Below are 17,027 nucleotides of genomic sequence, written 5' to 3' on the forward strand. Positions count from 1 at the left end.
ACACTTTAGACAAGTCACATTTGTTGCCAGCTATTTTGACAATAATGGCTGTATGTTGAGTAATTTTCAGGGGACAGTAAATCTATACTGCTATACAAGCTGCACATTGACTACTCTAGAATATATCCAAGTTTCATTTCTATAGTACTGTCTCTTGAGAAGATATACTAAAATGGCTGCTGAAATGTGAGGGATGTACTCAGTTTTGTGAGATACTGTATACATACACAACATTAAATGTGTGTGCGCATGTGTGTGTGTGTTTGAGTGTAAGAGACCACAATCTGATACCTTTTCTTGATCCCATGAGGCCAAGTCATTTTGGTTCCTCTCCTGAAGCATTTTGTGTTGCCCCTTAAGTTTTTCATTGAGATCCTCTAGAGTCTGATCCCAGGAAAATTAAATATTACACAATAAAAATGGCAGATGACCACCATATGACACACTAATTCATCATAATACATTGTGTGTTTCGGTTAAGCCCAGAATTAGTAATTACATGTACTGTGTACAATGAGAATTTGGGAAATGAAGGAAGTAAAACCAATTTAATGATGCTTAAGGGTGACTCACCCTGACCTTCTCCTCCCAGTATGTGTTTTTTCTGGCCACCTTTTCCTGGTAAATATCTAGGATTCTCTTCAGAGTGTTAAGCTTGTTTTGATAATACGTCTTCATTTTAAGAGCTGCTTTTTCCTGCACGCACATTAATATACTTAAGCATCCATAAAATCACCATAAAATATTTGTAGTTCATCTGACCAAGTTATCAGTAAACAAGCATGTCACCTGATTTTCTCGTGATGCAGTGAGAAAGTTTTCCTCCAGTTCTTGTATCATCTCCTTATGTCTGCTCTTCATTGCGATCATATCATCCGTTATCTGTTGGTATGGTAACAGTCATATAGGCTACTAGAATACATACAGGTCTTTTTTTTTTTTTTTTTAAGTTTCTACATGATTGTCCATAGAACTGTTAAACTTTCATATTAAACTGAATGAAAATACAGAATTATTTCTAGTATAATATTAAAGTAACACATTTATGGCTTGGTGTTGATAAAGAGGTACTTGAGCCTTACTAATGGAGGCACAGTTAAGGTCAAAAGTTTACATACACCTTGCAGAATCTGCAAAATGGAAATTATTTTATCAAAAAAAGAGGGATCATACAAAATGAATTTTATTTTTTATTTAGTACTGACCTGAATAAGATATTTCATATAAAAGATATTACATATAGTCCATAAGAGAAAATAATAGTGATATTTATAAAAATGACCCCGTTCAAAAGTTTACATACACTTGATTCTTTATACTGTGTTGTTACCTGGATGATCCACAGCTGTGTATTTTTGTTTGTTTAGCGATAGTTGTTCATGAGTCCCTTGTTTGTCCTGAACAGTTAAACTGTCTGCTGTTCTTCAGAAAAGTCCTTCAGGTCCCACAAATTCTTTGGTTTTTCAGCATTTGTGTATTTGAACTCTTTCCAAGAATGACTGTATGATTTTGAGATCCATCTTTTCACACTGAGGACAACTGAGGGACTCATATGCAACTATTACAGAAGGTTCAAACACTCACTGATGCTTCAGGAGGAAAGACAATACATTAGGAGCCGGGGGTGAAAACTTTTGAACAGAATAAAGATGTGTACATTTTTATCACCTAAATATCTTTTTTTTTTTCATTTAGTACTGCCCTTCAGAAGCTACAGAAGATACTTACATGTTTCCAAGAAGACAAAATAAGTTAAATTTACTCTTTAAATTCAAAACGTTTTCACCCCCGACTCTTAATGCATTGTGTTTCCTTCTGAAGCATCAGTGAGTGTTTGAACCTTCTGTAATAGTTGCATATGAGTCCCTCAGATGTCCTCAGAGTGAAAAGATGGATCTCAAAATCATACAGCCATTGGAAAGGGTTTACATACAGAAAAATGCTGAAACACCAAAGACTTTTTGGGACCTGAGGGAAAAACTGTTCAGGACAACTGTTTAACTGTTTGTGACAAACAAGTGACTCAATAACAACTATCACTAAACAAGCAACAACAACAAAAAAAACACAGCTTTGGATCATTTAGGTAACAACAGAACATTAAGAATTAAGTGTATGTAAACTTTTGACCTCAACTGTAACTATGTAAAAAGTTGTGAAACACTGTTATAGTGGCCTGCATTCTAAATTTCTTAAAGCTGCATTCCATAACTTTTTTTTGGTCAAAATGATCCAAAATCGCTTTTTTTTAATTGGTCAGAACAAAATCGTCAGACTTTTACAATTACATTTTCCAGTGAAACTTCCACACCTCAAAACATCTCAAATACATCCTGCTGAGGAGCCGTGCCAACTCACAACCCACATAAAGAAGATAATTCTGCAAATAACTGCAATTGCAGGTTTCAAACAAAGAGGCAAAACTTACTGACTACAGCTTTAAATTTGTACATTTTTTTTAATGCTGACAGCATTTGGCAAACGAAACATTTGACAAACAAAACAAAAATGGCACAGGGCGTGTACTGAAACCTGTTGAGATTTGTCTTTTTGAGAACTAGTATAAATTCTGGGTTTTGAGTTGTTCAATAGTGTGTGGTCATGAATGGGCCTTGATGTACCAACATCAGATGACATCAGATGAGGCATCTCATCCCCACCCCTCTGTTGGCCCCAAGACAAAAGAGGGAGTGACAGACATGTGACTAGTGCAGGAAGCAACCCAAATCTCTTGGATAACAAGAAAAGTATGTGTTCTTGACCAGAACATACTGGCTTCGGTTACATCTGACGGATAAATCTATTCATAAACATAATGCAGAGTATAGTCTGTAAAGGAGTGATATCTACATACTTGGGTTATGCATAGCTTGGCAGAGTCGTATGGGATAAACATCTTGACATCTTTTGGAGCCTCATCTTCAGGATATCTTACACTTGCACTCATAGAAGACACATTGGGTGCTGTGATTAAAATCGCATGAAAATGAATACATTTAGATCAGAATTTAATCATGCCTAATCTCCACTAAGGGGGCCTACCTTTGCCACTGCGTTTTAGACCATGGTGGTGGTCTGCGCCGATCCAGCGTTTGAACGTTTTCCATTTGAGTCTACCTTTCCTCAGCCATGAGACCTCACATTTAGCTGCACCTTCAAATATTAACATGCAGTTACAGTGACACTTCACTCTTCAGGCTCTATTAAGGAGTCTGGAGTTTGTTTTACAAAGCAAGTTTTGATGAGCACTTCCTCTATATGGAGGATAGATCAGTGACAGTCTTTTGCCTAGTATTTATGTATGCCAAACAACGGTGCAGTAAATGTAGAGTAACAAGGTTAATTCACTAGACTGGTAATTGAGGCACTCATCTCATATAGTCAGATACACACAAATTCAAGTATAAAAATGTATGAAATAATTTGTTTATACATTTTTATTTTTCATTTTATATATTAATTTATTTCTTACAGTTTTACAGTTTTACATTAACATTCATTTGAGTTTTTATGCATTATTTATTTCTATATTTAAAACTAAATGAACAGATTTAAGGTGTTAAATATGCAATTAAGTGGGAGCTGAGAAGAAAGTAATTACTGTGTGCACTTTATTAAATAAACAATTACATAGTTATTTATCATAATATTCCCACAATAGCACTGAACAAACCTGTCTGTACATGACAAAACACACGATCCGTGTTTTTACCTTGGGAAAAGTCCACCCAAAATATATATATTCTGTCATCAATTACTCACCCTCATGTCATGACATTTCTTTTGTCTGTGAAACAGAAAGGAAAATATTTTGAAGGATGTTGGTAACCATACAGTTTTGAGTTCCATTGACCTCAATGCATGGTCATTTTTTGTCCACCATTGAAGTCAGTGGGACTAAAACTGAAGATTTGGAGTAATTAGGACAGAATTTTCATTTTTCGCTAGACTATCTCTTTAGATACTTAAATACAAAGAGTATTTTCACTTCTTTTTTATGCAAACAGTTTCTTCTTGTAACATTTTCAGTGGCATAAACATCATGTTGAAACGCTTGTTCCAGATGCGCTCGCTTAAAAGACAAAAAAGAAAAATGTATGCAAATAAATTAATAGACATTTAAAAAACAAAATAGTTGAATGTGCTATTTATAAGGTTTTAAAATTAAGTTTACAAAATAGGTTAAAATTTTTAATTAGATCAAGTTATTTTAGGTACGTAGTATTAAAATTTTTGCCATCTGTAAGTTCACTTACAGAATGAAAATTTCCTGATAATTTACTCACCATGTCATCCACGATGTTCATGTCTTTCTTTCTTCAGTCGAAAGAAATTAAGGTTTTTGAAGAAAACATTCCAGGATTTTTCTCTATATATTCAGTTTCAATGGGAGCCAACTGGTTGAAGGTCCAAATTGCAGTTTCAAAAGGGCTCTACATGTTCCCAGCCAAGGAATAAGGGTCTGATTTAGCTAAACGATTGGTCATTTTCTAAAAAAAATAAAAATGTATATACTTTTTAGCCACAAATGCTTATCTCGCACTAGCTCTGTGATGCGCATGCGTGACCTCTTGCATTACTCAATCATGTTGAAAAGGTGATGTGCATTTGTGTTTGTCTGTGTACTTTGGTTGAAAAAGACAGGGTAGGAAAAAAAAAACTCCAACTCATTTTCTTCTCCAACTTTAAAAATGTCCGAAATCGTTGTTTTATCTTTTTTTTTGTAAAGGGCATTTGACTTTCTTTGCGTGTTCACTTTTACACTGGGTTGTGACCTTTCCAGTGTGAGTTTGTAATACGTGAAGTCGAGCTATTGCCAGACAAATATTTGTAGTTAAAATGTATATACATTTTTTTTTTTTTTAGAAAATGACCGATTGTTTCACTAGATAAGACCCTTATACACACTGTTGGTTGGGATTGCATAATGCCCTTTGAAGCTGGACCTTCAACCCGTTGGCCCCCATTGAAATCCACTAAATGGAGAAAATTCCTAGAAAGTTGTCCTTAAAAACCTTCATTTCTTTTCGACTTGAGAGTAAATTATCAGGCAATTTTTATTCTGGAAGTGAACTAATCTTTTAAGTTTAATTATGTGTTAGTTTAAATATTATGCAAATTTTAGATAATATTTAGGGTTCAGCTATATTTTGATTCTGGAAAGTGACAGGAACGGGACAGGAACCCACCTCTGTCTTTATCCTGGTCTATGAGTGTATTATGGATGTTACATGATCTACGCCACTGAACCTCTTCTCTCAGATCAGGCACACTGCCTGGCAGTTCCTCTGATGACACAATGGGATGAGAAAGTACCACTCGTGTGGAGACCACTGGATCATCCTGATATCGAGAAAGGTCAGTGGTCTCCCAGGCACCTATTGGTAAAGAAAAACACTGTTTTAGCCTGATATAAAAACTTCAACTGGTTGTTAAAATGTTCTTAGCCAGCAAAGTGTGCTTTTGGAAATGAATCCTATCATTAAGAAATATTTAATACCACACCAGAAGATTGATTGAGAGTAGAACTTCCGAGTACACTCTTAAAAATAAAGGTGCTTTTTTCACAACGATGCCATAGAAGAACCATTTTTGGTTCCACAAAGAACCATTCAGTCAAAGGTTCTTTAAAGAGCCATCTCTTTCTTACCTTTTTATATTCTGAAAGGTTCTTCAGATGTACATTGGTTCTTTATTGATTCATTTAGACAAAAAAGGTTCTTCCATGGCATCGTGAAGCACCTTTATTTTTAAGAGTGTACGTCAGGAAATATGTATATAAATATAAGAGTCTGATGACAAAAAGTGATGTATTGAAACGAACGGAAGGAGTAGGCACTGGTGTGAATGTGATATTTACTTACGTTGTTTTGCTGCTGGGGCAACAGTATGGTTACGTAACTTCCTGCCCATAAAGTTCAAAGACATGGACACATTTTCTGCTCCAGAATTGACATACATGATGCCAGAGTGTTCGTATCTCTGTTTAGTTTGGAAATGGTACAAAGCACATACCGTATGTCACATTGATACATTGACGTGGCTATACAAGACACCAGCAGGATTTCTTCACACACAAACATGCAAACTCAGCAATGCTATTAATAAGATATATGCATGACAACTTAAATGACAGCTTTTTAAAAACATATTTTAAGAATTGTCTCTATATATCCCATATCTATTTGACTATATATTGAATAGAACAGTAAAACCATCCCTCAGTGCATATTAGATGTTGAAAATTATAAACCTTCAAAGCATTTTGCTACCACTGGTTAACCAGGATTAAGTAGTAAGGGTGTGAACACCATATAAACAAAAGCTACCTCTGGCTATAACAGGCAGAAATACTTAATTTTAAATCTTCTGGTGAATCAGACAGATAAACATTAACATAATCAGGAAAATCATCACTATCTACTTTACAGATCAGTTTTAAGGAATAAGGAAATCAGAGGGATTACCTGGATTCAAGATTACACTTGACTGCTGTTAGCTGTAGGAAGACCTGTCTGGTCAACATAATAGAGAAAAACTGGGAAGATGCTTGTTTTTGTGAGGAACCGAACTCTCAACGCTTGTTAAAAATTAACCTCAGTGGATGAGGTTTCAGGTGGGATTAGTTAGCTTGAATGGCCGACACAAGCTGCAGACTGTCATCAGGTTTCCAATGTGTGAGAGAGAGATTGTAACTAGATCTAGAAAGGTCTATCTCCCTGGGACAATGCTAATGGAAACCTGCATTGTGGTCATCCATCAAGTTGTGAATTACTGTCTTCTCTTAATAATGTATTAAATATTTTTTCATGATTTGAGAATCATATGATCATCATACATGATGTCTTCGTGTACCTGCATTGTTTAAAAAAAAGGTAAAAGATGTCATGTGAAATCCAATACAGTATTATGATAATGTCTCTTTTTTACTATATAAATATATGCACTGCCATGTTAAACTTTCCCATTCTTTTTTGGCTTAAGAGTTTACACATTGTGTATACAGTCATTGGTCCTATTGAAGGCAAAGAAAATTCAATATAGTTCATCTTTCTTTCTGTCAGACATTACAGGGTTTTACGGTAATATGCTTGCTCAGTGGAGTGGGAAAAATTATTTGTAATATAAATTAAAGCTGACAAGTGAGTTACAGTTGTTGGAATAAACCCAGTTGATTTTGAGTTGTGCAAATGTTGAAAATCATGGTCCAATACATATGGAGATCATTTGAGCAACTAGTAAATCAACATACCCGGCTGTGCTAGCGGATGTAGGGCAGAAATGTTTGAACACCACAAATTCTATACAATAACTGCATGTACAAGTTAAATAAATGAGAACGATAGTTTAAAAGACTAGACATTTACGTGATTGAGTACAGGGTGTGAGAAACTACTAAAAAAATGTAAAAGGCAGAGAACATGATATGTTTAGGCAGTGTTAGGTCAGTCTTGTTCATAAATGCATGTCTGGACAAAGGCTGCATTAAAAAAAAAACAGTCAATCTTTTGTCTAAGGAATGTGAATCGATAGGTATGTTGTCTCATCATTACCATAAATTGTTTGGTGTGTAAAGAGGAATGAAGTAGAACTAGAAACTCAGAAGTATTTGCTCTTTAATGACCTTTTCTGACAAATTCAGTTAATTAACCAGTTGTTCAATCTGATACAGTACATGATCATAATGTGCTATCATATCCACTGAACCGTGGGTAAAAAACAAATTGCACAACGCAATGCTAGTAAATGAATGCTGTAAAAAGCTTCAATTGCTTGCAAAATTGCGCAAACTGCCTACATATTTCAAGCTTGATGGCGTGTAGCCTGCTGCCAGAGTATTCACATTGCGTACTTTTGGCAACAGCATTTCTAGTCTTTCCTCTTGGGAACAAGTATGGGCGAAGGGTGTTTGACATGGAGGCCCAAAAGTGCATAAATTTAAAATATTTTAATATATTTTTCTATTACTTTTATACTTTCTGTATTTATTTTAAAATTCATTTTTTTACTTTATTTGTATTCTTTTAAACTTTATTTTGTATTGCTGTCTCCAGTGCTTTGGGGCAAAGCTGGCTTTCTTTCTTTCTTTCTTTTTTTTCAATAAACCAGCTGACTCTAAATCAGCTGCGGCTTTTGTTTATTGCGTGCATGTATCCACACAGAATGTTTTAATTCTAGTTTTACACAAGGTTGCACTATTTTAACTAGCCTGCTCTGAAATGACATAGAAAACCTATTCAACAGACATGCCTTGAATTAATTTCAGGTTTAAGTGTTGCATGAGGTGAGACAATGGCTGTCTGTTATTTACTATTCATGCTGGCTACCATGCTAGTGACAAACAATATAGGCCTACACCTACTGAGTTCTCTCACTAACAATAAATTCAAAGTGAGTTGGCCTATAGAGTGTTTTCACTACTTGAAAACCGGCCATACTGGTGGCACTGATGTAAACAATGCCACTGAACCGAACAACTTGCATATTTGCTAATTATCGCTGCTGAAAATAATCAATTATTGTCATGTTTTGGGCTGTACTAATCAGTCAGACCAGGAAAAATATTTGGAGTACTTTAGACTGCCAAAAATTATAACAAATCAAGAAGAATAGTGCAAAAAAACTGAACAAAAGGCATTTATGGTTGGCCAAACTGAACCAGGATTTCCAGGGCAAGAATCTTGACAACATTCTAATTTGTTAGGTAGGTGAAATATTAGTCTTTTATCTTAATTAATACTGCTTGGACATTTGTCAAAATATTGCGCCCTTTCCTGCTTACTGAGTCCTTCTCTACATGATTAAACAGCTTCAACACGGTGGTTAAGACAGCATGAACTAGCAGAACAACGTATTCGGTTTACATGCAAGTATCACCAATATAGTCGTGCATCCAGCACTGACTAAATCATAATCTAAGTGCAAACCATCTATTCTGGTTTTACACAAGGTTGCACTATTTTTAAACTATAGCCTGCTCTGAAACGACTTAAAAAACAAATTGACTAGACATGCCTTGTGAAGAAGACTTTCTGCACTTAATTTCAGGTTTAAGTGTTGAATGAGGTAAGACAATGGCTGTCTGTTATTTACAATTCATGCTGGCTGCCATGCCACTGAAAATCAATACATGTCTAGGCCTACTAAGTTAACGATAAGGAATAACGATGAATTTGAAGTTAGTTGGCTTATGATCATACTCTGTCTAAATAACCATATCTGTTACATAATTCATCTGGAGTGTGTGTGCACAGTATGGTTGCAAATTTATTTGACTTTAATTGCCTTTAATTTAAAGTATGGTCATGTGATCTTACGTGAACATGCCTGCCCCCATGACTCGCCTCAAATCATAAATAAAACAGCTTTTACTTCGCTACTGAAATGACTAGATTCTTCTTTTCATGTAAGGTTATTTGATTTAAAACAGATTTTTTTTTCCTTCTAGGAATTCCTAAATGTTGGTTTTCTTCTTTTATCAGGAAATAAATGGCTAAATGCGTCTTTAAAAGAAAGGAAGAAAAAATATACTCCGCAACCCACAGCTTTTTGCGACCATGGAAGCGGGTGTTTCATAGGGGAAGGAGGAAAGCAGACTTGCCGAGTCAACGCCCAAATGTAGCGCAATACTTAAAGCTGATGTTGCTAGGTGTGGTTCTGTGAGTATAAATACAGCTGAAAATTCTCCCCCGGCTTTGCTTGCTGTGCATTCAGTCTTGGTAAGTGGGGATCTGGGATTTTCTTTACTTCTACATGTTACTAAACTCCCGACAGTGCTGTCTATTTTTTTTTATATAAATTGGTTGTTGCATATTTATGCCTGCGTTGTTTTTGTTTACTGAAGAACAAGATGCAAATAAGAATAAAAATGGGGGAAAAAAAGTTGCTAATGAAACAAAGTTATGCAATAGTGTTGCTTAAAGAAGTATTTTAAAACTTGCACACTTTGGCTGTAAGATTCCACATCCTGGTTTTTTGAATTGTTTTAATCGCTTTCAGTATTTGGATGTGTGACGTAGACTTTAATGTTCTGTTATTTTGGTGTAAGGTTGAATTAAAACTGCTAGAAAACTTCGATGATTCATTCCTGAAAACTAATGTGATTTTTCTAAAAGGATTCTGCTTTTTGATATTCGGTATGTACGGTATTTTTAACATATTCCAACATGTATTGTAGGTTAAGCTGTTAAGTTCCAGGTGCCAAAATGTCAATCGTCAGTTCTTTTCTTGAGCAGCTTGCCTACCAAGGCATGGTAGATAACACCGCACAAGACATCACAGTAAGTTTGTTCAGCTTTCTGGAAAATTTGAGCAGCACCAGACTGAATGAGTCAGCGATAGGAATGTACTCCACTCCCCATTCTAGCGCTTCATCCTGTTAAAGGGACAATAGCTTCAATATTTTGGTGTTTCTTTTTTAAAATTAGCTTCTTGAATTTTTTTTATTAAATTAATTTAATTAAACTGCTTACACAAGTAAGCTTGTAATTTGGCTATTTTAAAGGTTTTTAATAAGTTTCTCTCATGTCTTTAGGAGGGGCAGGGCACAGTGAGACCTTTTGCTCAGTTTAATGCAGCTTCTGATGCAGGCATCTTGGACAGGGCTATCAAGGCAAAAGGTAGGAATATGGAAGATGAATAAAACTCATCTACATCTTTGTACTCTGCATCTGTTGACAGAAGTTTTTGTTTTCAGGTGTGGATGAGGCCACAATCATTGAAACACTGGTCCACAGAAGCAATGCCCAGCGTCAGCAAATCAAGGCCGCTTACCAGCAAGCCACCGGCAAGGTATCCCATTCACTGGAATATCAACATTTTTACTGTCTGGATCCTCCCTCACCTAAATCACTACTTTTTTCTTTTGTGCAGCCTCTGGATGTGGCCTTGAAAGGTGCTCTTAAAGGTGAGCTGGAAGAGGTGGTTCTGGGCCTGATGATGTCTCCAGCTCAGTATGATGCCTTTCTTCTCCAAGGTGCCATGAAGGTAACATTATTTTCAGATTGTGGATATTGATAAATTGTACATTTTTACTCTGAATTCAGTGGATATTTTAATAAAGAATTCAACATGGATTGTATAACTTAAAATAATTTCTCTTCAGGGTTTGGGCACAGATGAAGATACACTTGTCGAGATTTTGGCCTCCAGGACGAATAAAGAGATCCGAGAGATTAAACAGGTTTTCAAACAAGGTAACATTAATGCTAGTTATCATCCTTTAAATATGTTTATGGCATGAGTGTCCAATCCTGCTCCTCTAGGGCCAACGACCTGCAGAAATTAGCCCCAACATGCTTCAACACACCCACCTGGAAATTCCTGGTAATCTTGATCTTGCTTAGCTGGTTTAGCCGTGTGTAATTAGGGTTGGAGCTAAACTCTGCAGGACAGTGGCCTCCCCAATAGACATTTATGTTTTGTCAATGCAGTATATATGAAAACTGAATGTATGACATCTATTTATAGAATATAAGAAGGATCTAGAGGCAGCGATCAAGTCTGACACAAGTGGAGAGTTCAGGAATGCCCTGCTTGCTCTCAGCAAGGTTGGCTTTGCTTATATAGTGCTTGTCAATTCTGCCTCTCCCATTGCTGCATGTTTTGTATGTCTTATCTAACACGTCTGATTCTGCAACTTTATTAAGAGACTTGAATTGGTACAAAGTGCTTTGGCTCATTGTTAAACATTTTATTTGAATTTACAGGGTGTCAGAAGTGAAGAACGGGTTGTGCAAGAGGAATTGGCTGACAAAGATGCCAGGGTAATTAAACGTGCATTGTGTATATGTGGTTGGTCGTTGTGTGTACACATCTTTTGACCTCTAATTTTACTTGTAGGCCTTGTATGAGGCAGGAGAGAAAAGGAAAGGCACAGACTGTAGTGTGTTCATTGACATCCTGACCTCACGCAGTCCTGCTCACCTGAGGAGAGGTATGGTTGACTTCCTCCACCTTCCTTATCTTTTTTCTAATCCATTTTAGTGATGATAATAATGACAAATGTTTTTCTTTATATTTAGTTTTTCAGCTGTACTCCAAGTACAGTAAATCAGATGTCGCAAAAGCCATTGATCTGGAGTTGAAGGGTGATATTGAGAACTGCTTGATTTCTATTGGTGAGACACTGAAACCTTTATATCTGTCTATAGCATTGCATACTGCATTTTAAAATTGAATGACATGCAATACATTTTTTTTTACTTGCCGCAGATCCCCTTATTATATCTTTTAAGACTTCAATTACTTTCTTTTTACTGAATGCAGTAAAATGAATGAATGCAGTATGACAAGAATGTTGTTTGAGAAATGAAACAGAAGCTGGCCTTTGCATTACATTTTCAAAAAATACTTTCATGTTTTTCTCATCACTGTGACTCATCTTTTTCAACAGTGAAATGTGCTGGAAACAAACCTTTATACTTCGCTGAAAAACTAAATCAGGCAATGAAGGCAAGCGTCACTGGCAATCTAATAGATCCTTTTAAAATCTAAAATGACATGACAACTGTTTCACATTTGACTTTGTTTTCATAGGGCTCTGGTTATAAAGGCAAGATCTTGACCAGAATATTGGCAAGTCGCTCTGAAATTGACTTGGCCCAAATCAAGCAAGAGTACCACAAAAAGTTTGGCAAGAGCCTCTATCAGGACATCCTGGTAAATAAATCTCAGTTTGCCCATTTTTAAGTAACATAGTCAGCATCATCATTAAACTCTTCAACACAAATTAATAAGTGTTATACTGTGGTCCTGTATATATTCAGTTGCTAAAAATTGTGTTTTGTTTGTTTTAGGATGACACCAAAGGAGACTATGAGAAGATCCTGCTAGCCTTGGTTGGCAATTAATTGGTGTCAATAATGAACATATACAGATGAAGACCCACCAGCTATCAATATATGAATTATACACCATATATTTACCACTGTAGTAGAATAGAAAAACATTTTTGATAAATAAAAAAACTTGACAAAATGTATGTGTCTGTGAACATGTATGCAAAGCTTCTATTAATTTTTAAAGTCATGTTGACTCTGAAAAACAAATAAAAACATGCACAAAATGGGAGTTTAATGACTTTGTGGTCATAGATATGAAGGAAATCAGATATGCACAAATGTGACCCTGGACCACAAAACCATTCATAAGGTTTAATTATCATCTGAAAGATAAATACGATTTCCACATTGATGTATGGTTTGTTAGGATAGTACAATATTTGGCTGAGATACAATTATTTGAAAATCTGGATTTTGAGGGTGCAAAAAAAATCAAAATATTGAGAAAATCACTTTTAAAGTTGTCCAGATGAAGTTCTTGGCAATGTTTATTACTAATCAAAAAATTACATTTTGAGATATTTACGGTAGAAAATTCACAAAATATCTTGAAACATGATCTTTACCCAATATTTAATAATTTTTGGCATAGAAGAAAAATACATTTTGACCCATACAATGTATTTTTGCCTGTCGCTACAAATATACCTGTGCTACTTAAGACTGGTTTTGTGGTCCAGGGTCACAAATAGTCACTAAGATTTGTACTGGTTGGAATTGGGATGAAAACTCAAGTCTGAAAAAAAAAAAAAAAAAACACTTGTGTTGTTCACTGGGCATCTAAGAAAAAGAATTGTTCCTCAATGTTTTATTTTTTTATATTTTTAGCTGGTTTACAATAAATATGAAGTACAAAAAACGTAAATGGAACCATAATGACAATTTGATTAAAGTAAATGCTATATTTTTGGATTAGGATGCCTTTATGTTAAGATTAAAGTTACCTCTAAAGACTGAGGATGACAAAAGACAAATTACAACCTAGACTGTGTGTCAGAAACATGTTGGGCTGAAACTATGGGAGTGGTAGGAAAAGAGATAAAGTTAACGATAAAGAGACTTAAGAGACAGGGTGTGATATTTTAACATTCCTTATTCCCTGGTCTAGACTTGCTGTCACTCCTGTCCTACGCTGCAGTACCGTTGTTATGACGGGGGTCGCTGTTGATTTTTTGTCTGTGAGCGCCGCTTTGTTGATTGGTTGAAAGACTGCGTTACGTCAAGCGCTCCCGCGGAAGTAACGAGGATTGGAAAATAGAGGTTATGCTGCATCGAGAACAGCGGGTGAAGGAGACATTTACGTGCAAATATAATAAGGTATTTGCTGTGCTTGAATTGTGTTATTTGTGCATTTCTATAAGCATATTTTCTGTTGTTCTTAATCCTGTTTGTGAGTCTCCCCCAAGCAGAGCATATGCTGTGACAGTAAGGCACTGTTAATGACTCTAAATCGTTGTTGCATATTTAATTCTTTAATATTTATATTTTAGTGTCTAGCAGTTTGCAGAATGTATATGAAGCATGTCTTATGAGACATTAGTTATATCAGTTATATATCCAGCTGTGATATTATTTTATGGCTTGAATGAATGACATGTGCAATGAATGAATGAACCACGCAGCACTCTTTGCTTGTTTGTGTTTTTGAGGTCACTGCTGTCAAAGCCATTTTTTTTTTTCGTTTTTTCATTAATTTGTCAATTTAGAGATTTTAGGCTATTTTGTTTCCGTAACATGTCTTCTTTCAAACCACTTAGAAGTAAACAAACAAGATGGACATGTGTCTATTTTATTATACTTTATGTATCTGCGTTGATTTTAAATACACATTCGGAATATTCCATACATCAAACTTTCCAGTTTTATTCCTAGAGTTTTTTTGAAGGTTTAACTTTTTATTAGTTTCTGGATGTTGACGATTCCTGGTTCAATCAGTAATAAAACAAGATATCCCAAATCCCCTCTGTAAAGAAAACTCGAATATGTCATTCTTTAAATGTATCAAAAGTGATGATAAAGACATTTATAATGTTGCAGAAGATATCTATTTCAGATAAATGCTGTTCTAAACTTTCTATTCATCAAAGAAACCTGAAAAAATCTACTTGGCTGTTTTCAACATAATAATAATAATAATAATAATAATAATAATAATAAATCTTTTCTGAGCTGCAAATCAGAATATTAGAATGTGACCGGAGTAATGATGCTAAAAATTATGAAATCAGTAATGATTAAATCAGAGGAATAAATTACATTTTAAAATATATTCAAATAAAAAAGTTATTTTAAATAGTAAAAATATTTCAAAATTATTACTGTTTTTGCTGTACTTTGGATCAAATAAATGCAGGCTTGGTGAGCAGAAAATATTTTTTCAAAAACATTAAAAAACTTTTGACTGGTAGTGTATGATGGTATCTATTATTTATTAATTTGACCATGTTCACCTGTGGTGTCTTGTCTTAGAAATAATTTTTTTTAAAATAAAAACCATTATGGTAACATATGTTTTCAAGTCCATGTCAAACACTCTACTTGTGTTGCTTACAGAGTACAGCCATGAGCTGAGGCTCCCCAGACCCGCCTTTCTCAATGATGAACGACAAGCTGGTGTTCCTGGGTCTCCTTTATTTCATCCAGGGCATTCCGTATGGCCTGCAGTCGTCTTTGCTCCCGGTGTACCTGCGCGGCGCCGGCCACTCCCTCACCCGCATCAGCCTTACCAAAATCCTCTATTTCCCCTGGGTGCTCAAGGTACTCTGGGCCCCTCTGGTGGACCGGACTGGCACCAAGCGCTGCTGGTTAGTGGGCACAGTGGCTGGTCTGGCCCTCACCTGTTTGGTGAGCGCTACCATCTCACCTGATGTTCAGTACATGAGCGTAGCGGGCTCCCTGCTCGCTATGAACGTGCTGGCATCAGTGCAGGACATTGCGGCGGACGGAGCGGCCGTGCGGCTGCTCAGGGGGCAGGGGGAAGTGGGTCTGGGAAACACGGTGCAGGTGGTGGGATATAAAGCTGGGTCTGTGTTTGCTGGAGGGGGGCTCCTGGCTGTGATTGATGTTGCAGGCTGGGGCTGGATGTTCGCCCTGCTGGCCTGCGTGTACGGTGGTGTTGCTCTGTTCGTGTGGGGCGCCCCGGTGTTGGATGGAGAGTCGGCGCGGGGACAGGGAGAAGGACGGAGAGGGACAAAAGATGTGATGCAGCCATGGAAGGTGTGGAAGAAGCTCTTGTCTGTGCCAGGAACGCCATGGACCATGTTCTACGTTCTCACTTACAAGCTAGGTAAGATAATTTTCATAATTTGATATCAGATGGATTGATTTAAATGTTTTGGAGAACTCAAAGTACATTTTTACATTTCCCTCTAATTTGTTGAATAAGTTAAACACACACTTCTTGTTTTGTATTTGTGTACTGAATAGACTATACGCAGTTAAATAAAGGTTAAATATAATTTCTACCTCACCAGACAGAACTGCAAAATAAATAATTAATAGTAAATTAATTAATTAATATTATTGATAAAATAAATAAATAATATTTAATTAATAATATTTAAGCGTAATAAAAATAATATGAAAAAGTTTGCTATATGAAATACTTGCTTTCTATTTGAATATGTTTTAAAATGTAATTTTTTCCTGTGATTAAACCTAAATTTTCAGCATCATTACTCCAGTCTTCAGTGTCCTTCAGAAATCATTCTAATATGCTGATTTGCTGTTTAAGAAACTTTTTTATTATTATTATTATCAATAATCAAAACAGTTGAGTACATTTTTTTCAGGATTCTTTGATGAATAGAAAGATCCAAAGATCAGCATTTATCGGAAATAAAGTTTTTGTAACATTATACAATATACCATTCAAAAGCTTGGAACCAGTATAATTAAGTAATTCATTTATTTATTAATTTATTTTTTTGGAAAGAAATGATGAATTTTAAATGAAATTAATACTTTTGTTTAGCAGGGATGCTTTAAATTGATTAAAAGTGAAGATAAAGACGTAATGTTACAAAAGATTTCTATTTCAGATCAGTGCTGTTCTTCTGAACTTTATATTTCTCAAAGTAACCTAAAAAAATTACTCTGTTAGAAATAGCTGTTTTGAACATAATAATAATAAATATTTTTGGAGCAGCAAATCATAATATTAAAATGATTTTAAAAAGGATCATG

At 35.5% G+C, this 17,027-nt stretch overlaps 2 protein-coding genes across 2 annotated transcripts in view; both read left to right on the forward strand.

The window, feature by feature from the left end:
• Positions 1-9,594: 9,594 nt before the first annotated feature.
• anxa1a (annexin A1a) lies at positions 9,595-13,071 on the forward strand. The gene is made up of 13 exons (XM_073839624.1): positions 9,595-9,719; positions 10,178-10,280; positions 10,535-10,619; positions 10,697-10,791; positions 10,873-10,986; positions 11,105-11,195; positions 11,470-11,549; positions 11,709-11,765; positions 11,842-11,935; positions 12,024-12,119; positions 12,395-12,453; positions 12,538-12,660; positions 12,798-13,071. The coding sequence occupies exons 2-13, from the start codon at positions 10,206-10,208 to the stop codon at positions 12,849-12,851; spliced, it is 1,023 nt and encodes a 340-aa protein (XP_073695725.1). The 5' UTR covers positions 9,595-9,719; positions 10,178-10,205; the 3' UTR covers positions 12,852-13,071.
• A 992-nt stretch (positions 13,072-14,063) lies between these two features.
• mfsd3 (major facilitator superfamily domain containing 3) overlaps positions 14,064-17,027 on the forward strand; it is a 31,387-nt gene continuing 28,423 nt past the window's right edge. Inside the window, exons 1-2 of the mRNA XM_073840407.1 lie at positions 14,064-14,159; positions 15,396-16,128. Coding sequence (XP_073696508.1) covers positions 15,438-16,128 — 691 coding nt within the window. The 5' untranslated portion in view covers positions 14,064-14,159; positions 15,396-15,437. The remainder of the gene's footprint in view (positions 14,160-15,395; positions 16,129-17,027) is intronic.

Source organism: Garra rufa, chromosome 5, assembly GCF_049309525.1.
Source record: "Garra rufa chromosome 5, GarRuf1.0, whole genome shotgun sequence".
In the NCBI taxonomy this organism is placed as follows: Eukaryota; Metazoa; Chordata; class Actinopteri; order Cypriniformes; family Cyprinidae; genus Garra; species Garra rufa.

Coding starts and splice junctions, on each gene's coding strand:
- anxa1a (XM_073839624.1), top strand. CDS start 10,206: ATGTCAATCGTCAGTTCTTTTCTTGAGCAGCTTGCCTACCAAGGCATG. Junction 10,987..11,104: donor TTCTCCAAGGTGCCATGAAG/GTAACATTATTT, acceptor ATTTCTCTTCAG/GGTTTGGGCACAGATGAAGA. Junction 12,120..12,394: donor GAACTGCTTGATTTCTATTG/GTGAGACACTGA, acceptor CTTTTTCAACAG/TGAAATGTGCTGGAAACAAA.